Source organism: Cavia porcellus, unplaced genomic scaffold (assembly GCF_034190915.1).
Source record: "Cavia porcellus strain 051 isolate PalLab524CR breed Dunkin Hartley unplaced genomic scaffold, mCavPor4.1 scaffold_29, whole genome shotgun sequence".
NCBI lineage: Eukaryota > Metazoa > Chordata > Mammalia > Rodentia > Caviidae > Cavia > Cavia porcellus.
In genome coordinates, this window is record NW_026947512.1 from 14,288,406 (window position 1) to 14,313,812 (window position 25,407).

General features: G+C 36.9%; 1 protein-coding gene across 2 annotated transcripts in view; it reads left to right on the top strand.

Annotated features, from left to right (window-relative positions):
* Positions 1-25,407, top strand: part of Fmn2 (formin 2) — a 308,299-nt gene that overhangs the window by 52,129 nt on the left and 230,763 nt on the right. The window contains exons 3-4 of one of the 2 annotated variants that reach the window (XM_063240263.1): positions 18,918-19,065; positions 21,238-21,249. In XM_063240263.1, the coding sequence (XP_063096333.1) occupies positions 18,918-19,065; positions 21,238-21,249 (160 nt within the window). The remainder of the gene's footprint in view (positions 1-18,917; positions 19,066-21,237; positions 21,250-25,407) is intronic. The other variant, XM_063240264.1, reaches the window with a different exon arrangement.

A 25,407-nucleotide genomic window follows, 5' to 3' on the forward strand; every position in this document is an offset into this window, starting at 1 on the left:
GGCCCTGTTCTGTGTGTCTACATCTGGTGCTCGCTGGAGGATTCAGCACAGACAGCATCCTTAGGAACCAGCATGCGACTAGAATGTCAGTTTAGGAAATTCTATTTCTGGAACCCTTGCTGCTGTACTAAGCAGAATTGGGCAGAGAGAAGCCTGCTATGCTTCTGCGGTCCTCAGCTTTCTGACCTTCTATAGTATTTATTTGGCTTCTCGCTACTTCCTACTGCTTTGACTCAGATTTTGTCAGGGATTGGTGGAGAAAGCCACGAAACAGTGACAGTGAAACACACTTGACCTTTCAGAGGCCCTGTCTACACTATCTGCTTTCTTCCTAGGCTTAATGGGCATTTTGTTCTGTACCATTGCTGCCTGATCTCAGTCCTTCCCTTCTAGTCTTCCTCCCCACAACAACCCAGCCCACCCTGAGCTGGGATCTTAGGTAGATTTTAGCCAGGCCCTTTGTAGTTTTATGTGCATTTCCCGGTTTCATCTTATGTTGACATCTTTTTACAAACTTTCTGGAGAAGTCACTTCAATTTTTCTATCATTATTTTTGATCATTATTATCTATTATCCTGCCCATAATGTATTTAAGCTATTTCTAAAAAGATATGTATGTTTGTTGAATTTAGAGAATTTCCTTTATTTCTGATAAGATTTGAGGCAATTAATCAAGGCTTACTAAAAATTCATCACTCGAATTTCTACAAAACACAATTTTGCTCTTTCCTTTTCCCTGCTGCTGAAATGTGGAGGTTTCCCAGTGTAAAATCCTCGATCTCTCCCCACTCCTGTTCTTTTTGTCTTTCTGCACACATAGCAGCATACATATGCACTTGTGTGCAAATTCCTACCACCCCTCACTTTGCCCAGCTCCGTCTGGACATCTCTGTCCACCTGTCGACAGACTCCAGCGGGGTGTTTCACAGGCTTCTTACATCTGCTATGTCTAAAGCCAGATTCCTTTAAAAAACATCATCAAATAGTTCCATTTCCTTGGGGTGACCTTGCTATTCTGCTGTTTTGCAGGCTGTGATCTGTCATGCAGGCTGTAACCTTTGCTGTCTGCCTTGGTGCTCTCTCACCTCTCACTTGGGTCTTCAGCTGCTTCAAGCCCATAAGGCCATCACCAGCACTCTGCTGTAGGCCACTTTCCTGGATTCACCCCCTCAATTCTCCTATTGTTATGATATATTTTTGGATTAACCAGGTGAGATTTATTTCATTTTAAGTCTCAAACTTCAAAGCTCTCCATTCCTCCTTTTAAAAATTTTTTGGGGTAAGAAATATTGTCTTGCTATGTTGTTTGGATTGACTCTGAACTCCTAAACAAAGGATGCTCCTGCCTCAGCCTTCCAAGTGGCTGTGATTGCACACATGTGCCACCATGCCTGGCTCTAATGAAAGAAAGGTCCTGACTGCATTCGAGGTACTCCATGCCCCTCGCTTCTCCTGCCTTTTTTTCCACTCCCTCTTGGTGGACAGGTGCACTGTTCCACTCCCCACCCCACCACTCTGCCCCATAATTCTTTGTCCCCAATTTGCTGATTTTCTTTCCTTTTTGAAAGGTCTTCCTTCATGGTTTTGCCTTTTAATATAGTAGTTTTCAAATTTAAAAAAAAATTTTACTTTCCAAATATTTTTAATACTTCTCTTCCTCCAGAACTTTTTGTTCATAACCCTATCCAGGGGAATCTTGTTTTGACTTACCACACCATGGGCACCTTTCCTGAGATACACGGTCTTCTTTATTTTATTTTATTTTTCGCCTACTTGGATTTGAATTCTGCCTTACTCACCCTGTAGCTCTATGATTTTGTGTAAATTACTTATTTCATCTGTCCAATAAGGAAAGTAAAAGAGGTTTTGGTGAAGATCAGAGAAAGTACCATTCACTTCTGAAGAGACTGTTACCGAGTATGTGGTCAAATCCCTAAATGATCTTGAGTTTTGGATTTGCTTTGTTTTTACCATGCAGCAGTGGTCAGCTCTCTTGTTTTACATGAACTGTGGTTCTTACTGGTGATATGGAGAGCTCATGATGTTTTCTAGGTCATTTCCAGAGTCATTTCATCCTTGATTTTGTTTTTATATTCATTCTAGCCTAACAAAATTCATATGCTGTGTTAGCTCATTTAGTCTCCCTTAGTTCTTAAAAAGCATTTCTTGAACTGGTTGATTTTCTTTTAATAGGTGGGGAAGCCAGGATTAAACAGTTAAATTTCTAGAAGAAGATGGAGCTATGATTAAATCTCACAAGTTGCCTCCTTTGAGTTTCATGCACCTTGTATTAGATTTTGATAAATCTAACAGAGAATAAATGGCACCTGCAGCATCTTCCCATTTAAGAATAATACATGGTCCTAGTCTTAGAAGAGTGTGTATTCTATTCTAGTTGTTGCTCTCACAATGTGTGAGCAAACACTCATAGCTCTAACAGAGGAAGTACTGGTATAAATACTGTGGAACACAGGAGGTGAAGTAGTTGATTCTTCCTGGGGAAGAAGAACTTCACTCTAGAAAGACGGCATTTCAACCTGCACTGAAAAGTTGAGTAGGAATTTGCGAGTTGGAAAAGGCAAATTGTTTGGGAGAGGAAAATTAATCTGTGCCCTAGAGCCCTGGAGCTCTGAAAGATCCAGGCACATTCAGGAGGAAATGGTGAAGCCCAGTGATGGCAGAAACAAAGGGTGATTGTGAAGGATGGAAAGGGACGAACAGAGGAGCATCATTAAGGACATCTTTACACTCTTCAGCAGTCCTGCTTCTACCTCTGATTCATTACAGGTCTCAGAAACTCTAAGTACAAAGAAATGAACATGCTTGTCTTAGTTTTTTGATGGTGAAAATTTACTGCCGTGGTGGAAGAGAAGCTACAAGGAAATCATGACTAAGAGATCATTGAACTCTTTAAAGAAGTCTGAGGATGCAAAGGATAGGAATGAATGAGAGGGGAGTTCCGGGGCCATATTGGATGTGGGAAGGTTTAATTTTGGTGACTTACTGGATTTAGGTCAAGCTTGTCAAAGACCAAAGCTTCTGCTTTGGCAGATTGAACGCGGAGTACTTTGAGAGATCACTTTTGATGTTTCACATCCTCAAAAACTTTGATGAACAATTTGCAGTTTGTTAATCTTTAAAGAACTCCTTAGCTTCTTCATAGGAAAATAAACTGAGTGTATACTGGTGTATCTAAGTCAGTTAGATACCATAATCTTTTTAATGATAGCTAAAACTTGGGATTTTTATAAATATGTATTACTAAGGGTTATACTGAAGTAGATCAAAAGCTGTTTAAATTTCAAATCATTCTTAATTTAGAAAAACTTCCTTTAAGGTACTTAAAATGCATTGATTCCCTGTTTCAAAGATACATGCCTGCTGAGGAGTTGTGTTTTAATCCATCTTGGCTGCTCACGCTGTGTTTCGGGGGAAGTGGGAGGCGGAGGTGCTGAATCAGGAAACTGGTTCCGGTAATGGTGTGGCAGGAGACAGAAACAGCAGATTTGGTCTCTTAAATGGAGACAGTGAACATACTTCATAGGAGGAAATTCTAAAAGCTACTCCCATCAGCTGCATTAGAAAGATGGAAGCTGTCTGGCTGGAGATCCTAAGTGGTTCCCGGATGGCAGGGAGACAGAATCTGCTTTGTGGTGGGAGCGCCTCATGAAAGATAGAAAAGGTTCCTTTGGTGTCTGTATCTAGGAACAATAAAGTGAAATGTTTTGACCAAAAAGGAGTGGTATTTGAGTGTTTACAGAACAGTGAGATATTTTAGATTGTTAGCTTAATATGTGAAATCATCAGTTGAATAATACATAGGGAAGACAAGAAGAAAATTAAGTTTTAGGAGCAGCAACAAAAAAGTTACATTGATACTTTTTTTTTGTTTTTTGTTTTTTAAAAAATTTAAAGAAAGACTAAACAAAACAGAAAATAGGTAGAAATAATACACACGTTCAGAGAAAAAAATAATAAGAAATCACTAGTTGTTTACATGTTTTCATTTTACAAATAGTTGTTCAAGATACAAAAATGGAACATGTAAAGTGGGAATTCAAACAGTGACACTGCAAACAGTTCTGTTAAACTGTCCAACAAACCTTAGTAACATAGTTGTCAATCCTACACACTTAAACATACATGCAGTTATCCATATCTTCATTTATGTTTAGATTAAACAAACTAAAGTAGGTTAAAATCATTCTGAACAAAGAATAATAGTATTGCTTGATTTCACATCATGACACTCCATGATCAGCACTGGGTACTGTAGTGTCTTTTTTTAAAAATTTAATTTAAAGAAAGACTAAACAAAACAGAAAACGGGTAGAAATTATACATAATTTCAAAGGAAAACAGTAATAAATCACTTGTTGATGATTACAAATTGTCTTCTTACAAATAGTTATTCAAGATACCAAAGTGAGCTTATAAAGTGGGGATTCAAACAGTGAGATTGCAACCAGATCTGTTCAACTATCCAACAAAAACTTAGAAATATGGTTATCAATCCTATACACTTAAACATACATGTAGTTATCCATATCTTCAATTATGTTGAGATTGAATAAACCCAAGCAGGCTAATAGCACTCTGAACGAAGAATAATACTATTGCTGGGTTCCACATTATGACACTCCAGGATCAGCACTGGGTATTTTAGTGTGTCTTTTTCTGCAAAGTATCTGTTCATTTCATCATGTGTCATATATCAGTTCTCATACTCATAAACTGTTTATAGATTCTACACATGCATGAGTCTTAACATGTGTTTCTATCTTTTCTATATTAGAGGGAGAAACAAAACAAAGCAAGGCAAAACAAAACATATTCCTATAAACACATGAAATGAAATACACATAAGACGATTGTACAAATCGTTCTACCATAGTTTCTGTGTTGTCTCTTTTTATCTCCAACAGATTTGGCTATATCATCAGACATAGTATAATTGAACATGTCAGTACTTAACAGTATTAGTAAAAACACAACTTTGTATATAGTATAGAACTTCAAAAATGGAATTATCAAACTAGAATGTGTATCATTGAGTCTTGTCATCTTCAGTGTAGTTGCCTATACTCTCAGACTTGATACTATCACTCATATCAGTTTTGAATAAAATCTTCTCTGCCTCATTTCTGTTATGCTCTTTTTTTGCCATCAGTTGTCTGCTTATCTTATGCATTCTGTTTTCTGCTCCATTCATTGAGGCCTCTCTACCGCTGTTCCTGGAACCCTAGTACTTTTCTCTCTCTCTAGAATGCCCTGGAGTATTCTCTGTAGAGTTGGATTGGTGGTTGCAAATTTCCCAAGTTCCTCTTTGTCTTGGAAGCATCTTGTTTCTCCATTAATTTCTAGAGACAGTTTAGCAGGCTATATCAATTTGGGATGGAGGTTATTTTCTTTCAGGGCTTGGAATATTTTGCTCCAGGTTCTTCTTGACTTGATGGTTTGTGTCGAAAAATCTGCAGTTATTTTGATAGGCTTTCCTCTGTAGGTTATCTCTTTCTTGTCTCTAACAGATTTTAATATTCTGTTCTTATATTGAATTTCTGGGATCTTGATTATGCCTGAGTGTAGCTCTGTTTTGGTTGTAGGTGACTGGAGTTCTGTGTGCCTCATGAATCAGAATATCATTTCCTTTTCCCATGTTTGGGAAGTTTTCCTTAATTATTTCCATGAATAACCTTTGTAGTTCAATTGTTTGTATCCCAGCTTCTTCATTTACATTCTTTATTCTCAAGTTATAGATCATTTTCTCATCTTCTAGCCTTTGTATTGTTACTGCTTGTTTCATTGTTATTTTTAAAAAGTTTTCGCTTTCATACTCCCACATTGCAAAATTGTCCTCTAGTTTGGATAGTCTGTCCTTAGTTTCTTTCAAGCAGATTTGCCATTTTTCCATAAAGTTTTTAATTTCCTGGTGATCTCTTTGAATCTGCTTCATGTATTCTATACTTTTTTAAATATTCTTCACCAAATGGTTCTTTCCTTTGTTTGAGTTCCTCCCTTCTTCCATCTGTGTCTGCTTGAGGGGCACTTAGTATCTCTTTTATTAATCATCTTATATCTTGCTTTATTTGGCTAAATATTTCACTTCTGAACTCATCTATGAGGTCCCGAATATATCTCTTTATGTCCACTGGTGCCGTGTCTGATACTGCATGTTTGCTGTTCTCATTCTCCTTTGTATTTACCTGTCCTGAGTCAATGTTCTCAGGGTTGGGACCTGGAGACTTTTTGTTTTTGCTTTCTCTTCCCATCTTTTTTACTTCTTCCAGGAGGCCCTAGTTTCTTTCTTTGTTGGTTACAATTCTTCTGAAGTGCACTGGCTAGATGACCCTTCCCACTGCCATATGCTAGTGAGTTGCAGACAGGGACAGCATATGCTGGCCCCTCCCCTCCAGATCAGTCAAGCTGCTGTGGCCTGCACTACTGTAATACTTTTGGGCCACCTCCCCTCCGGAACAGCCAAACCTCTGAGGCCCCACTGAGCCATTGTGGTTAGTGTGCACCACCTGCAGGGACTTGACCTCAGATAACCTATTGAGTCTCAGCTGGGTCACATGACCCACCAATCTCATTGGGGAATGGAACTACTGACTGAAGTCACTGCTATCCCTTGTACTTGCCAGTCCTGCCCCGTTCCAGAATGTCATCTGCCGGAGCCCCCCTATTTATGGAATGGCTCCACTCCCGTCACTCACCACAGGTCAATGTAGGCTCCCTGCCAACTCAGCTCTTTGTTCAGCTCACTGACCCTCGAACTCAATGCAACTGTGCCTCCAGTGAGTCGAAGCAGCAGGACCTCAGATGGCTCAGCAAGTTGTGGCAGGACCCTGGCAAGTCGCAGTGGGACCCTGGCCAGTTGTTGCAGGACCCTGGTAAGGTGTGGCGGGACCTCAGCAAGGCACAGCGGGACCTCTGCATGTTGCAGCGGGACCCTGGCAAGTCAAGGTGTCAGCCAGTCGTGGCGGGACCTCGGATGGTCAGCAAGTCACCTTAATTTCTTCTTAGGACGAGAGAATTCATCTCCCTTTGTTTGAGGCTCCCACTCTGTATTATGTTGAATTCTAACTTGACTATCTCAGGGAGCCTCTGTAACCAGCTGTTATCTGTCCGCCATCCTACACTGATACTTGAACAAGCTTTTAAAATCCTTAAAGAGAGTGGATAACAATAGAATTACTAATTTTTAAAGTTCATTTGCTTTTTTTTTTTTTTTTTTTTTTTTTTTGAGACAAGATCTGGCTATGTAGTCCAGGTTGGCCTTGAACTCAATGTGATCCTCCTTCCTCAGCCTCCCAAGTGCTGGAATTACAAGCAGATGCTACTATGCCTGACTTTGTTTACTCTTAATTGTCCTTTCTAAGACCTAAAGAAATGAAAATTAAGAAAAGTATTTTTGTGTGTAGTAAAAGGCATTTGACCATTGATTTTTATAAAATAATATATCCACCTAGCAGGATTTATTATTTATTTAAATGACAAGTTATTGTGTCTCTATAGTGGTTAACTAATAGCTAATACTTTATATTACCATCTTCTCAAGCTATGGAAAGGATTATAACTAGTTATACCATTTCCTAGTTTATAACTTCCTCCAGAGAACTGAAGTATGTGTGCAGAATAAGTAATCCGCAAGAGAAAATGGCTTTGGTAAGATACTTTCTTGGTCATGATTATATTAGTTCAGTGTTTATCTTGAAATTTCAGTCATTCATTCACTGGGACCCATGCCATGCTGGGACCTGGAGCACCAGGAAACCAAGCAACCCCTCCCCCTCTGCCTGTTTTGTTTTGTTGAACTTCAATACACATGAAAGTATGGACAGATATTTTAAAGAGGACGAGAGACTCTAGGACAGCCATTAGTGACTTTTCTGTTGTCTAGTTTTTATTTTTATTTTATTTTTTGTCTTTTTCCTTTTTATCGGTACTGGAGATCGAACTCACGACTGCCTGCTTGCAAGGCAGGCGCTTATGCTGCTAAGCTAAATCTCCAGCCCTTGTTGTCTAGTTTTGAAGACCTAAATCGCCTTCCTCATTCTGTTTGGATCACTTTTATGCTATGTTGTTTTGTATGAATTCTCTGTATGCAAAGACATGGACAACTATTTGAAAGAAAACGGGAGACAATATAATAGACAGTGAAGATCTCAGGTTGTCTAGTTTTGAGATTTATATCTCTTACATTGCTTTCTTATGTCCTATTTTGTTCTGTTGTGTTGTATTTAATTTCACCCCCTTTAAAATAAAAAAAAAAGACATCTCAGTCACGGAGAAGTAATAGCTTTGGTAATGGCTGTGTACTGCTCTCCTGTGTGATTTATTTTCACTTTTTTCAGAAGTGTCATAACATAAAAGGGTCAAACATCTTGTCTGGACTATTAAAGGTAAAATTGTAATGTTCCTAATAACTTACTAACAAGTGTGGTTGGTGTTGTGATTGAATGCATACTGTAAAATTGAGGCACCATGATTTGCAAAAACTTATCATGTCCCCATATTCCATAGGGAAAATTGCATTTCAGGGAGATTAATTAACTTGTTTAAGATTAACAGTAGAAGCCAGGGTTTAAAATTAATTTCCTTTAACTCCAAAAGTATTCCTTAACTGCTATATGATCTTGCACTTATCATTTGATCTTTTTATTTCTTTCAGCTAGATAATTCTTAAAAAGACACTTTAAATATTTAATTCAGTCAGGATGCCAAGTTAAATTCAGTTTGAATTTAAAAAAAAACATTATTTTTCAAGACTCCAAAGTATTAAAGTCAACCTTCTAATATAGGAGAACCCATATGCTTATTAGATACAGGAAAATGAGGCTTTGTTCTGCAGGACTTACATGACCTTGCATAGGGCGGCTAACTTCCCTGGGTCATACTCCACACATTACTGATATTACGGAATTTATTAATACCACAAGGTTGGCTAAGTATGTTTCCTCACTAACGTGTGACTAGGAAAGGGAGAGACATTTAGACTTGAGTGGGGTGGGTTTTTTTTTTTTATCAAAGGCAACAATTCAGATGTCATGTTGAATGGAAATGAACCTCTAAATATGGGTCAATTTTGTTTCTCAAAAAAATAAACCACATAACTCATCTTTCCCTAGGCACAAATTTGATCTACCTACCAAGAAGCTCTTACAGGTGTGTCTCAAGATATCTGAGGCATTACTTACTGAGTCTAACCATCCCATAAGTGGTGGATTCATAATTAACTTTCCTCCTGGCCTCTCATATATCTCTTACACAAATATATATTTTTACATAGTGCCTGTGTGGTAGAAGGACAAGCTGAATATTGCTAGCTGATTACTTCCATTCAGATTTAACACCTCTTAAGAATCAAGCTAATTAATAGTACATTTGTATTCTTAATGTATTTGTAACCTATTCTTTGGTTTCTTAATTCTTGCTCTCCTCATCATGAAGACCCCCACTTCCCAACCAAACACAAAGATCTTGGGGTCTCTCAAGAGAGCATATGTGATTTTCTTTCTTTCTAGCTGATTGCTCAGCTAGTTGGGTTAACAGCAGTCATCGTTTGACCAACTGCATCCTCTGTAAAGATAATCAGAGTTGGAGGCAGACTGTTTCCAGCTTCTTATGTGCAGTTGGTGTGGGAGAAGCTTACTTACTCTTTTGTCTAGAGCAAACCCAAAGGTTTTGAGGGTGAGGATGTAGCTTTCTGGTACAGTATATATGGTGAGTGCATTATTTCCCCAACTCTTGACCCTGTTCTGTTTCCCTTGACTCTGAGATTTTGAGATTTGTATTGTGCAGTTGATAGTAGCATGTTCTTATGATAACCAAGAAGTAGGTGAACAATGAGTCTTAAGAAGTTGGCTGTTTGTCCAAGTAACTAATTATATAGACTGCCTTTCCTGTGGTTTACTAAATTTACTCCATAGAACTTCTCTTTGTATCTGTCTTACATGTACTATACTAGGTAAACAGAGTTGCCTTAGCCTCATTAGAGACAAAACATATGTGTTTGGGTCTTCTCTTAGTAATTTGTTGTATTAGTAGATCGCTATTAATCCATTTTTCTAGGTTCTACCTCTTATTTTTTTCTTTTGCTCTTATTTCTAACTCATTAAGCTTCTGCATTGAAGAATAACAGCCCCACTCCTGATGCACCTGAGCCATTAGTTCTGTCTTTTGGTTATGGATTTCGAGTGGTATTCCTTACTCAGCCAAAAGTTGGTGGTTATTGCTTTGTACTGACTGCATAAGAACTGGAACTTTAGTGAAATAAACTAACAGAATCTTCAAAGTGAAACAAACTATAACAACCTCATAGCCATATCAGAAAGCCTATCCACACCATCGTTAAAGTCTGAGAACATACTATGGGGCGCTCCTATTTCATTTGTCAATAGCTCTGATGAATACTCATTTATTGGTCTCCTCTGAGCTTTATAAATCTTTTTAGCTCTCTTGAGGTATAAGAATATTGTGCATGTATATAAACACAAACTTTCTTTTTGCTTTTATCCTCCCACCCCCACTATTTTTTATTTATTTTCTAGTCATCAGTAAAGCAGGTTTATTAACAAAACAAGGAAATTCTGGGCCCAGATGGCTTTATTGGTGAATTCTACCAAATATTCAAAGAAGAAATAATACAAGTCATATGTAGGTTCTTTTATAAAATAGAGGAGGAACAAAAGAGTCCCAGCTTATTTTTGAGACAAATTCTTTGATACCAGAACCAGATGTAATCAAAGAGCAAACAGATAGAATACTTGATGAATACAAATAAAATATTCCTTAACAAAACACTTGCAGATTTAATACAGTAATGTCTAAATGGAATGGAAACCTGGTTTCATATTTTAAAGTCAGTTAAATTATGTATCACAGCCAAGATGGGTTAATGCTAGGAAAGTAAGGTAGGCCTATTATTTAAAGTTAAATCTTTGTAGTTTTCTATATTAATACAACAAAGCAGAAAAAAAGTTCATGATAATTCTCAGTAGAGACAATCCGAAGTGCATTTGATAAAAATGTGTCATTAATTATTGACAGAAATTCTTAGGAAACTGAGCACAGAAGGAAAATTCATGCATAAAAGGCAATTACAAAATTGCTACCCCAAACATTTTTATAGGTATTTGTCTTATAGTGCCATATTTTCATAGTTCTGTCTTATATTTAACAATTATTTCTATCCAGTCATTTTTTTTTAATGGTAGCAAAGAATTCTGAAAGGTAGAGGAAAAAAAGCTCTACAGGTGAATGTGGGCCAAGTAACAGTAGGAAAAGAAGTGTGCCCAACAGCGTGAGGGGGGGCCACCGTGCAAGAGAGGACACAGCGGTGACCACCCAGTCTTGAGGGCAAAGAATTAAGAAACTGAAGGAATAAATTGGCCTTATTTCATGACATGATTATATAAAATTTTAAAATATATTCATACATAAAGTGTCAAATTTACAGATTATTCAAAATAATTAAATTTCTATAGTCACTAATTCAAAATCAGTATTCAGAAATCCATTACATTCTCTATCAGAAAGCATAAACTTTTAAGTCTTTTACAAATAGTGCTTTCAAAGCAGCATTAAAAGAATCATAAATATCTAAGAAGTCACTGAATAAAAATTGGGGACTAGAGGTACAGCTCAGCTGCAGAGAACGTGTCTAACTCACACAGGGTCCCGGTTTTGATTTCCAGTACTTCAGAAAAAAAAAAAAAATCCATCGCCTCTGCAAAAACTGTTCAAACTTTTATAAATGAAATTAGAAATGACCAAAATATATGAACATATCATACTGATGGATCAGAAGTCTCAGATTTTTTACTTCTCTTCAAATTGAGTGATATCCTCTGTGTGTGTGTGCTTTAATGGCATGTGACAAAGTGAAACAAAACTTTACGTTAATAGAGCCTACAATAAGCAAGATCATCTTAAAAATGGTACTGTTAGGCTACCAAGACTTACTGCAGTGCAACAGAAAGCAAGCTGACTAATATTTATACAAGGGAATGCACACTGGAATGGGTTAGAGACCCATGTAACAGACTTTCAGCTGTGTAGACAAGTTGATTAATGACAAAGGCACTACTATATCAGAGCCTTTTAAATAAACGGGATGGGGTTACCCAACTGGATAGTCAAACAGAAAATAGAGTGATCTATGATTGCCATCTCCCAAACAGAATTTCTTTTAGGATGATGGTAGATTTAAATGTGGAAGACAAAATAACAAAGCAGTGAGTCGCTTGTGCAGAAGCAAGTCCATCTTTACAGGGGAAACAATTCCTTATTTGGGCCTCTGTACAAGTAATATTTAAGGCACCATGAAGAACATAAAAGTGATGGAATCCTTTACATTTTCTATTTTTGGTTTAGTTGCATTTTAAATGTATCCATTTTATTTAATACTTAAATGCTTTTGATACAAAGTTATTCTAATATCTTCTTACCGCTTTAATAATTATGGGATTGGTATTTTTTCATTTTTGATATTATTTCTTTTATCTTAATTTTTTTTTTTTTTTTGTCTTTTTCGTTTTTATCGGTACCGGGGATCTAACTCACGACTGCCTGCTTGCAAGGCAGGCGCTTATGCCGCTGAGCTAAATCCCCAGCCCCCTTAATTTTTAATTAAAAAAAGTAAAACAGAAAAAAAAGGACAGAAATGATACAGAATTTCCAATAAGAAAAGAAGTAGGAAATTAACACTATTTAACATAATTTATGTATGTATGTATATATATGTATATATATATATGTACATTAGATAGGTAACTATACTACTGATCTCTCTTAGTTCATCAAAAAGAAGAGTTTGTGCTGTCATTGTTTGTTTGATCACTTTTCTATCCAGATTTTGTAACCTGAACTGGATAACTGAGATAACAATGTGCAATATACTACGTTATTTACTTGTATCTCTACTGGTTATCCGTTACTTGTCAATGGTGTTCCATTTTATTTGCTTTTTTAGAGGACTTCTTTGAAGACTATTTTCATAGTGCTTTAATCTTGTACTTTGCTAGTATTTTATCTATTATTTTACAAGTACTTTTTTTCAACTCTTTTCCTTGGATTAAACTGTGGAGATTTTCCTTCCCTGCTAAATTCTTGTTTTGGGGTGAGTACTGGAGGTTGAACTCAGAACCTTCCCACTGACATCCCCAGCTGTGTTTTATTTTGACACATGGTCTAAGTCATTCGGTTGCCCAGGCTGGGCTCAAACGTTCAGTGTTACTGTTTAAGCCTCCCAGAGTTCTGGGGTTACCATGTACCACCATGCCTATACCCTCACCTCTCTGAATTCTAATTTAACTTAGTGTTTTTCAGTCTCTCTCTCTTTTTAAAATATGTACATTTAGACCTCAGCATTTTTCTCTCAGCATAACTAGTTGCATCCTACAAGTGATGGCATGTGGTATTTTCATTATTTTTCCAAAAATACTTTCTACTTTTGATTCTATGTGGTGGCTTCTTTGAATCACAGGTGATTTAGAATTGTACTGTTTTGTTTCCAAAAATGGAGACTTGTTTTGCTTGTTAAAAAGATTAATTTGAAATATAATTGCATTGCTATGGCATGATTCTTTTAGTTATTTCAGGGTGCTGCCATTTGTTAAGATTTATTATAGCCCATGCTGTGATCCACTTTTATCAGTGTGCTATGTGTGGTTGAAAGAAGTGCTGGGGGTTAAATGTCCTACTTAAGTTTGCTGGTCATGTCGAGATCTTACTTACTGACTTATTTTCAGTCTGGCAGCTACTGAGAAAGCCATTTCCACTGTTTGTGGATCTATCTCTTTCTTTCCTTAACTATTAATTTTTGCCATATTTACTTTGAAATTATTTTTACTGATGCATATACATTTACATTTTTAAAATTTTTAAAATTTCTTTAATTTTTATAGATGGAAGTCTTCTATTATCTTTCTTTATATGCTTTCTTATCTTAGTTTCTTTTTGTTAATACAGCTATACTTAATTTCTTTGGTGTAACATATATTAAATCCTTTCCCTCATATCAATCTTTTATATGTCCTTGATTTTAGGTTGTATGCCTTATAAAGACATAGGTATGGGTTTCAGTTTTTGTCAGGTCTGACAGTCTTTTATTTCTTGATCTATTGCTAAGTCCATTTATACTTAATACAATTAACATTTGGATTTAAAGTACTATACTATGTATTTTATCTCATTATCTTTTGTTATTTATCAAGTAGGTTTTTTTTTTACTGTTTCCTTTTACTCTCTAGGTAGTTTGAAACTTATAATTTTATTCTTCTTTTAGTAACTCTTTTGTTAATTTTTTTTTTTTTTTGAGAGAAGGGCTTTGCTATACTATCCAGGCTAACCTCAAACTCCCTTGTAATTCTCCTGCCTCAGCCTCCTGAGTAGATGGGATTAAAGCCACACACCTCCATTACACTGGTTTAGTGACTATTTTAAAACACAAAATTTTGCTTTTCTTTTGATTTTGGTTTCTTTTGCTACTTGAACATCTTTTGCACATACAATTCTGCCTTCTTTCTTTCCCTGCTATATCACTTACTTCCAAATTCTTTCATTATTTTTCAGTGTGCTCATATAGAAAGCCATATACAGATAGGTTATATATGACCAAATACCTAGCATATATGCACATATGGTTAAACACAAATATATGTATACATCTACTGCATTTTGTAATTCTTATATTCTGGGTATATTCTATACTGCTTAATGTTCTAATAAGTTCTATTAATCTGTTATATCCTTTTTATTTTAATAATCTCTTTATTCAGATATAATGAATATTTCATACCATTCATCATATAAAGTGTACAGTTCGGTGATTTTTCCTATATTTACAGCATGGTTCAACAAATACCATAGTCACATTTAGGATACTTTCATCATCCTGTGCAGAGGGCCCCTGTCATTAATAGTCACCCCCTTTTCCCTCTAAAACTTCCAGGGTAGGCAATCATCAGTCAGTTTTCTACCTCTAGGGGCTTTTTTTTAAAACCTGTTTCCTGACAAACTAAACAATCTTAAGATTCTTTAACTTAAAAATTTCACTGCCAACTTACATACTATTCTTTTAATTCTTTTTCTCTATTAAATCCCTCCAGACATTCATGGTGTTCACAGTGACAGCATTCATGTGCTCTCTCTTGTGTGTGGTGCTGAGTACTGAACCCAGAGGCTCACTCAGGGTACGCAGGTGCTGCTCAACTGAGGCTCAAGTCAGTATTCACTGAATTAATTCATTCAATGTTGGTTCTTTCTTCCTGTATCTCTAGGCTGCGGAGATGAAGGCCTTTCGGGTTTTCAGTTTTGGATTTCACCAGCTCAGCAGTGAATTCTAAGCAGCAGAGTTCTGTGCTTTCTGTCTTGCTCAAACCTTCAACAAATGGGGTTTTGCTGGATGCTCTGATGCCCAAAATTCGGGTAACATTGCTGATGACAGGCCTTTGGCCACCAGGGTTAGTTTGCATCCGAGTCTCATAGTCTGAGCAGTATCAGGGGAAAACCCCAGGCCCACAGTGAGGCTGGCAGTGAGGTGGCCTGAAACACAAGTCTGTCCCTGCAGGTACAGGTCTCTGCTTGGTGCCTGGGCAGGTCTAAAGGTTCCTTCCTTGAGCAGTGGCATGGGGATAGCTGTGCTGGTGAGGTGGAAGATGCAGACAGCTCCTTGGCCACCCAGGCTGGGGATAAAGTGGGTCACATCTTAGTTTCAAAGCCTCAGGGACCTATGCAGTCAAGGTGGTTGTGGGGTGTGCCCAGGTCCACTCCAAGACTGGCAGTGATGCAGGGAAAACCTTGAGTCTGTTCTCCTAGGGTACAGTTCTTCATCTGATGCTGGGCAGATGTAGAGACTGCATCTGTGGGCTCTTGCCTACATTTCTAAGCCTTTGGTTTCTGCCTATGCTAAGTCTCACGCAGAAGCCCCAGTAATGAGCTCCCTGATGAAGTCCTGTGCTAGCAATGCGGGGAATCCTGCTCTTCAGTCTGCTGCCTGAGTTTGAGGACAAGTGGGTGGAAACAGTTCCAGTGGTAGTCAGCTGGTTGTCATAGTGACCAACTACTGGGAAATATCTATTTAGAAGAAGAAAGCTGTATTTTGGCTCCCATCTGAGAAGTTTTAGTCCGTGGTTGGCTGGTTCCATTGCTTTGGGCTTGAGATAAGACAGAACACCATGGCCAAAGGGCATGGAAGAATAAAGCTCCTTACCTCACAGCAGCCAGGAAGCAGAGAGAAAGGAAAAAATTCAGAGAGGAAAAGACTGAGCAGTAGTCATATCTAAGGTCATAGCCCCATAGTCCACTTGCTCCCAACAAACACTACCTATCACTGCCCAACCACTACTCAGCATCATCAGATTAAGATCTCAATCAGTGGATTAATCCACTTCATGAAGATAGGGCCCTCCATATTAATTACCTTCCAGAAACTTATCAGCTTACCTTTGGGGAATATTTAGACTCAAGTCACCTAGTCATTTAGCTGCCTACCTAACCTATTTTCAGTTGGGGTGATCTTTGCGTCTTGGTCTGCGTGAAGGGGTTGTGGAGCTCTGCCAAGTGCTGCCTGTCACTGTGGCAGACCTGGTACTGGGTTTCAAGTACAAGGCCTGCACTTACCTCCTCCTCTGTGCCCCTACTCTGCTTGGAGTTGGGGAGCAGTGATGCAGGAATGTCTTTGTGTCTCTTCACTGCATCTTTTCTTATGGCAGCAAAGTCAGGCAGTGTAGACTCTAACCCAACTTTCTTTGCTTTTGTGATGATGGTGGTTTGATGTAAGGTTACCTGTTCAGACTGATGTGTTTGAGGGAATGGAATCACTGGATTACCTCACTGCCATTTTGCTTTGCCAGTGAGATGTAATTTTAAAGCTTTTGATCACCCTACCATATATGCATGCTATTACTTTTTATTCATATTTAAATTTTTTCAAATTCTATACTTTAGGAATACACTGGAATAAATATATTCTAATATGTGCATAGTTTTGCTTATCACTGTTTATTTTTCCTTAGGGAAAAAGTTCTGTAAGAATTGTCTCAAGAAGAATCTTTTTTTTTTTTTTTTTTTTGAGATGGGGTCTCACTATGCAGTTCAGGCTGGCCGTGAGCTCACTTTGTAACCCAGGTTGGTCTTGAATGTGCAACGATCCTCCCACCTCAGCCTCCCTCTCGAGTGCTGGGATTACAGGTGTGAGCCACCACACCCGGCACAAAGAATAAGTTTTTACATTCTTTTGATGCTAACTTCCTCTCAAGAAAATTTGCAGTCTCCTTGCTAGTGATATTAGTGCTTCTCCTGAACATGACCAAGAGAATACTTTGTTATCTTTAGTTATTTATTTATTTTTGGTACCAGTAATAGAACTCATGACCTTGTACTTGCCAGGCAGGCGCTGTGCTGCTGAGCTACATCCCCATTCTGCTTTATGTTATCTTTAAGCATTTCAGTGATTCCAGCTCACCCTGGGATTTGTTTTTCTGATATTATTTTATCATTCTTTTGTATTTATCATTTTAAAATCTACATCTAGTTTTAGAATTCTCTTAAACTGAGCTAGAGATGCTTTGGGTGATTGCATGTATGTATTCTGTCCAAAACTTCTTAAATGGTGATGTTGAGTGATGTTGTACTGTTGAGTGTGAAGACTGAAGCAGAAATATCAGTGTGAAGATGATGCAGTTACTTAAAAAAATCTGTGTGATATCAAAAGCATGTGACCTATAATTATAGCTACAGAAAATAGACGAAAATTAGAAAATCACATATAGTGTGGATGCTTGTTGCTGTGGTTCTGGTTAATTATTACCATACCTATCTGTCACCTCAAAACAATTCTGTAGAATCATCCTAATTCTTTCAATAATTAAATGATAAATGTAAACCAAAGTATTGTGAGTTCAATTCAGTTTACCATCAGTAAATCTACTTTTTATCCAGTCTTTCATCTTATAAGTGATTTGAAAAAGTTACAATTAATAAACAGATGGACTTTATATAATTTCCCTAATTGTGATAATGTCTTTAGTCACACACAGTCCAAAGGTTAGTAAAAAACAGGTACAACAAATGGAACAAAACTATACTGTCAGAGAAAAAGTTAAAGGAAAAAAGAGGAAAAACATACATTCTGGAATCCCAAAATGTGACAGGTAGGCCATGTACTTATTTCAAGTTTTATGATAGACAATGTATAAAAAGCAACTCTGATCAACACAATTCATGTTGTCCTTAAGATTAAAACACACACACACACACACACACACACACACACACTCCAGTGCCATCCATCTGTTTGAATTCTTCAGGCAGAATTGTGAAATTCTAACACCGGAGTTGTCTCCTACAGAAGACATTATTAAAAAGGTGGGTGTTGTTAGCTGTCTTCAATGGACCCAGCAGACTCAGAGGTCACAGCCAAGCATAGCTTGGCTCAGTCAGTATGACAAGAGGGAGAGCCCTCTGCTGGCCTGAGACAGGTTTTACTTAATTCAGTCTTCAGGTCGATTTTAAAGCACCCGTGAAGAAATCAAAGAACGTGCATGTCGAGACAATTTCTTTATACTTCCCCCCTTATGCAGACTTTCGCTATGCGGTGGCAGAATGTACCTCCTGGAGTGGCTGGGATATGGCTGCCACATTTTTCTCACTTAAATCTGGATCTGCTGGGCTCATGGATAATGGAACAAGGGTGATGCTGATAGCATCTTATAAAGCAAATTGCCCAACTAAGATTTATTCCCATGTAAATGAACATGCCATCTCTACTCTGCAGGGTCCAGTCATTGGTGGGAGTGACCACGGCTCCCATCAGACAGTAATCTAGATTCTGCATAGTAGTGATTTTGCAATTTATCAGTCTTTTTCCTTAACACTGAATTAACCACATATATATTTTTAATTTTCATATTTAGCAAGATCAGCTTTATACCTGGGCTGCGGTTAGTCAACCCCCACACACCCTGGATTATACAGAAGGCCAGTTTCCCAGGCGAGTCCCATCTGGGTGGCCACCGTCAAGACCTCCTGATGAAGAATGCAGGCCTAAGGATGCTGAGACAGGTAGGACTTTGCACAGCAGGTGCTCTGGGAGTGTGTAACGTAATGTCTGTATGCAGTACTCACTGGGAGTCTTTTGAAGATGAAGAGTTTTATTCCTTACTTTTGAGTTTGCTGAGTTACAATGTTGGGGGACAGGATACTGGAGTTCTCCAGTAATTGTTCCCTGCTTCAAACATCCAGCTGGAGCCATTACTAAAAGCTGAATGTCCACCTCCTAGCTAAGATGGCCCTGGAGAGCACTTTCTCTGAATGTCCTTATCACCTAACTGATTTCTTTTGGGTTTCTAAATCATTGTCTTTACCATCCGAAGTAACCAGGATAGCAGGATATAATTTTCATTAACTATCAGGCTTAAATAACTTAAAAAAATATATAAAATTCAGATGTTATCTTTTTTCTTTAAATTTTTTTTGTATGCCTATATTTGATCAATTTTTCATCCCTGTGTCTTATAAGCAACTGCTTTGAAGATAATAATATGCAATGTATTAACCATTGTTACTCTCTTACTATCTTCTTTTGAAATTTGGTGTCATTATTTTTTCTCTTTACAATAAAAAGTTTTCCTTTTGTTTTTCTATTGGTTCATTTTATTGTCTTAAAGTATTTTTTGCTATTGGATGGGAAGATTACATGAGATTAGCATGGGCTTTATATGTAGGAGCTCAGAAGAATTGATGATCTCCAAGCCTGTTTCTAGGGAAACATTTTGCAATGTTATACAGAATTGAGGACCATTTTGGGTGTAACAATGCTTTATGGAATTTGTTTGCTTTATCTTTTGCTTTTAATTCATTTTGGCACATAAAGTGTTAATTTTCTCTTGGTGGACTGGTCAGAAATAATCACCGACTCCTGATACACAAATGAAGAGTAGATAGAAGGGCATCAATATTGTTCACAGATCTCATCACAGCAGACTTTTGTAAGTGTCAGTGTGCGTATACAGTTAAGAAGTTTGACTCTCTGCCATACCCTCACTAGGCTTATTGAAAGAAAGATTGTCACTAGAAACTTAATTCGCACTTGTAGTAAAAAAAGAATCACTTAGTGGCATGGTGATTGGGTTCTACCACTTATCAACATTATGACTTTAGGAACTTTCCTAAATATTTACTCGATTTAGTCACCTATAGAATAGTGACAAGAATACTATCATAGAGCTATTCTGAATATTTTATGGGAAAGTATTAAACGTAGAATGCAGTGCCTTGCTCACTGTTTCCTGTTATTATTATGATTATTTTGTTATTTTTCTTATAAGTTCTGTTTCAAGCCAGCAGAGACCCATCTTGTCAGAGATTTGCTGAGCCTAATCCGTCTTTGAGCGTGTTTATTCCTGTTTTCTACCAGTGCACCATGAAGACCTAATAATCTTGGCCCTTTGCGTCCCTTTTTAAATGTCTAGTGCTTTTCAAACACTGCTCAGTAACTACTTGGTGAGAAGTACTGCTTGAAATGAACAGAAAATGAGAGCTAGGATATAGAACATTTGTTCTATGCAGGACTCTGTTTATTAAAACACTGAGAGAGCAGTTAATCTGGTTCCTCAAGATCTTCAGAGATGAGGGAGTTCCAATCTAGTAGCACCTGAAAATAAAGCAAACGAGTAAAAGGTGTTTTCAGTTTTTTTTAATTTTTTTTATTTTTTTAAGGTGTTTTTAGTTTTAAAAGAAAAAGCATACAACTAAATGTATTGGTCTATTTATATATACATTATTTATGTTAAAATTTATTAAGATTTTAATTAAATTTTTTAAATTAAATGTTAATTTATAAAATTTATTAAGATCACAGGTGTAGATGCAGTGAATTTAACGAATTTCATTAAGAGCCCTTTTAACAATTGTTTATAACCTATGCACAACTTTGCATCATTGATTATGATGATATTTTGGTGTTTTTTCTTCCCTACAACGTGTTTCTCAACTTTTTTTAACTGAAATATTATATATCACATGCTAAAATTTAGGGCACTTTAAAACATTATGAAACATATTATGTTATTGGTCATATATACTGCGAGAGTACTTAATAAGAGTCGATTGAAAACAGTCATCCGAATTTTAGTTTGAATATGACAGTTGGATTTGATGTAGCTTGCAAAATGCTAGAATAAAATAATTTTTAATGCAATAACTTGTCTTTTTTTAAAATATGCATTCTTGAAGAGGATGATGGAGGTGAGTCGAAAGTAATTCAACTTAGTGGATTCTGCATCCAGCACAGCAGCCACAAAGCATTCTTCTGTCCAAAGGGATTGAAGGGTGTTTCTTGGACTTTCGTTGTCATAACCTCACAGCATGCATTTGGAAAAACTTTTCTGAGGCCATTCTCAACGCCAAGGAGCCATGCCATTCTCTCTCTTCTACTCAGTTCCAAGAGTGATAGTATCAGTGTTGCAGATAAAACATTCACAGAGGTTGTAATGTCTTTTATCAACTGGGAAGTCTGATAATGCAATTATTAATACTGGTCTTAACTGACAGCTACACATTATTGGATAGTGACACAGTGATCAAACGACTAAGTGCAGTGTATCGTCCCTTTTTTTTCTAATTGAAGGAGAAAGACTTTCAGGTTCATTTTAGAAAACTGAGAATGTATTTCTCCCCCTTTCCCCTTCACTTTACACAAAACATTGGTTACTAATTCACATGTCCAGATATTTGAGATTTGTGGTATTTGCCTCTTTGGCCTATCTGATGTATCTCACTTTAGTTTTTCCATAATCCCTTCCATCGAAGAGTTTTTGCTCTACCTCCATGTGGTGATGAAATAATTGAGCTTTCTATGTATGGACTTGAAATGCTGAGGCCACAATAAAATCTCAGGCCACTTTCTCACCAATGAGTTGTAGAAGGACGGCAAATTTCTACGAATTCTTTGCTTTCCTCTTGGCTTCCTGTGCAACTGACACTGCTTCTGCAAAGGTGTCTAAGGTGTACAAACTGATATTTAAGTCTATGGGCTGCCTTGTGGAAAGATAAGACTGCTGGAAAGTAAGGAAGTAATTAGCTCTGTTCTTCCGTTGTTTGTAAAATAGATAAGAAGAAAATCTTTCCTTTGGTCTTGGTTTCTTTCTCTTACTTTCTTGTGTCATGTATCTATCCATTCATGGTTTTCTTTTCTGGAGTCTTGTGACATCCTATTTATACCAACATCATTTGAATTATTTATGTATTACAATTTATCAGTTTATGTATACTTGTCTTTCTATAGATTTTAAGCATTTCAAGAGCTTTTGGCACATATTTCATATTTAAATATGAAGTATTTGTGTGAATCAGTGAAGATTTTTGACTGCAAAAACCTAAATATGTAAAATATCTACTCAATATATGAATGCAAGATTGGAGGTAGAGTTATTGTGTATGCTGAAACACTTCCTGGACCATTTTAGGAGCTTAAATTCTAAGTGCCAATGATCATCCAATTGATTAACACAAAAAGAGATAATTAACTTGAGTTACCAAGTTTGTTGACATGAAAAGCAAGGTCTGTAGATATGAACAGGGACTTGCTCATTCTCATGTCATCTGCAGATAAGGAAGTCCTTCATCTTTCACCAAAAATGCGCATGGCCAAGATATCAAATATGATTGGTTTTAGTGCTAGGGATCAAATCTGAGGCCCATTACAAGTTGGACGGAGAACTATGTGCCCTGCCAGAGGACTGATTTTAGAAAGATAATCCAGACACAGAAAATAAGAAAAAAAAATATATAGAGATTGGTAGATAGGTAGGTAGATAGATAGACAGGGTGAGGTAATGTAAGTTCGGTGATGGAGTACTTGCCTAGTATGCAAGGCCCTGTGTTTAATCCCTAGCACTAAAAATTAAAAAAAAGTATATATGTATAAACACATGCACACATACATACACATGTATGGATCTGGTAGAAACAGAGCTGAAATTTTTCCCTTAGAAACCTTGAATAATTTATTTACATGCTGGCTGAGTATATAATAACCTACCTTTTTTGCAAAAACAGCTTATAAATTTATATGTTATGCATAAGAATCACAAAGGAAAATGGATCAAACCAGAATAGATTAGGATAAAATGGCTAAGTGCAGCAGAGAGCCTAGCACAGTGAAACGCATCTCAGAAAAATCTGCAACTTTTAGACTTAATTTGGAATTTATCTCTTATGTTAAAAGTAGACAGGAAATATGAGCAATTCTATATCATCTTCAGTATATCCAGGAGATTGAAAACAACAGTTGGTCAGAAAAGTTCAATTTTTCTGATTTCTAATCTCTCAAAGAAATGACTCTTAGGATTCCTAAGAAAAGAGACTGTGTGGCATGTATCATTGGCCTGCTTCTCTGTTTTGTCCAAATACTTTATGTTCCACTGAGGTCATGCAGGGCAAGGGTAAGATGAGAGTGTGCACGTCTCTGAATTCCCACTGAATCTGGGGTAAAATGTTCTAGAACAGATGAACGAGAGTACTTACATGTACATGTGCATTTTTTTTTTTTGAGAAGGGTAAAATTGGCATGATGTTTAAATTAAATTTAATGAATTTTATTCAGTTAAACTGACCAGATTCCAGTCAAATTGATGTATGGTATGATTTGTTAGTTTTATGTACACACCAGTTTTTTGTGGAGCTGGGAATTGAACTCTTGTTCTCAGACATGCTAGGCAAGCAGTCTGCCACTGAGCTACATTCTTAACCCCTACATAAGGATATTTTATTTAAAACACTTAAAATAAAAAAAATTCTTAAAATACGAAACTGCTCAAGACCACTTAATTTATTTTTAGAAGGCATATGTGGTTTATACCTAAAGGGGCAGTTTAATTTATGTTTTTAGCATAAATTGGCAGTATATCCTACTACATATGCCTTCCTCTTCAATATATATACAGTAGAAAGCTTGTCCAAGAGTGTTTCCATTTATAGTGATAGGCTTGTTTTATGATGATAAAAAAATCTTTTCTGGAACAATAGGAATTGTATGTAACCTAGAATTTTAGATTATGCTGAGAGTTTCCTAGGGTAAATTTTAAAAACTGGAGCATTTATTATTTTTTCAAGAATCTTCTTTCTCTTTCTTTGCTTTATAATATTTATTTTTATCAGTGGTGGGGACTGGAGACCAAAATTTCCCACATGCTTAGCAGATACGCTACCACTGAATTACATCCCCAGGCCCTAGATTTTCTTTTGAACATTCTAATTTCTTAATTTTAAAAAAAAGGTTAGTAAAGGAGGTGGTAGTTTTAAATGTACCCTTGAGATCATGCTAACTTGGCTGCTTTTTTAAAAAAACAATTATTCTAGTTAATGAATATTCAATAGAAACTGAGCCCCAGAACTGGGGAGAGGCAGTTGTGGACGGTTCCCCCAGACCTCTCTTTCTGCTTCCTATATCTTTTTCTCCATTTCTCTTTTTTTGTCTATTATTTTCCTGTTCTTTAATTTTTCTTTCTTTTCATTTATTGCCCTTTTTTTTCTTACAGTAGTTAATCTATGTATCTATCATCTTAAAACCTTTACCCTCTAGAAGTCCTACCCTCTAATCCAGTTTATGGCTATGAAGATTTCATTTGATGTATAAATTTCTCTTAGAAGTTTCAACACCTGGAGTCAAGAAAATAGAATGTATACCGAAAAGAATGGAGAGAGGGGAATGCATTCCATCCTGGAAGTTACTGAATTAGAAGAAGTAACTAAAATATACCATAAATGTTTAAATTAATTATCACAGTAAAAGACACATATGTAGCCATGAATCTCTGTGAAAACACTCTCTGTCACGTAGAACACACTATTCCATCATTCTGGCCACTTTGCAAAGCGCTTTTGGACGTTCTTTATGTCCCTTTACAAGGTGTGGTTGAGAAGACTGTGAACCCTGCTCCCGGGTGCCATCCCACAGAAAGGCGGCCTTGGGAAAACATTCTGGTGCACCCTCATCCACCTTGTCTACTGGATCTAGCATTATGGGGCTTCTGGCTTATTCCCTAAGGTCAAAACGACCATAAGATGAGGGCATTTTGATTGATTGAGGGCATTGAAGGAGCAGTGCAACCAAAGACACCTGTGAAAGAGAACTTCCAGGATTCCTGCAGAAGGTGGCAGGAACGATGGGATAAAGTATTTCTGAAGTGAAGGAAAGACCTTTAGTAAACGTTAACAGCAGTATATCTTTTGCTACAATATTTTTTTTCACTGTATTTTTTGATCATACCTTCTAAGTTAATGGAAATGGAGAAATGGGCATAGGTGTTCAGAAATTTAGCCCCAATCTTTCTAGTAAACAGGATTTTTTTAAAAAAAAATATGGGCCACCAGATCAAGGAGTATAGAAAAAATTTGGGAAGC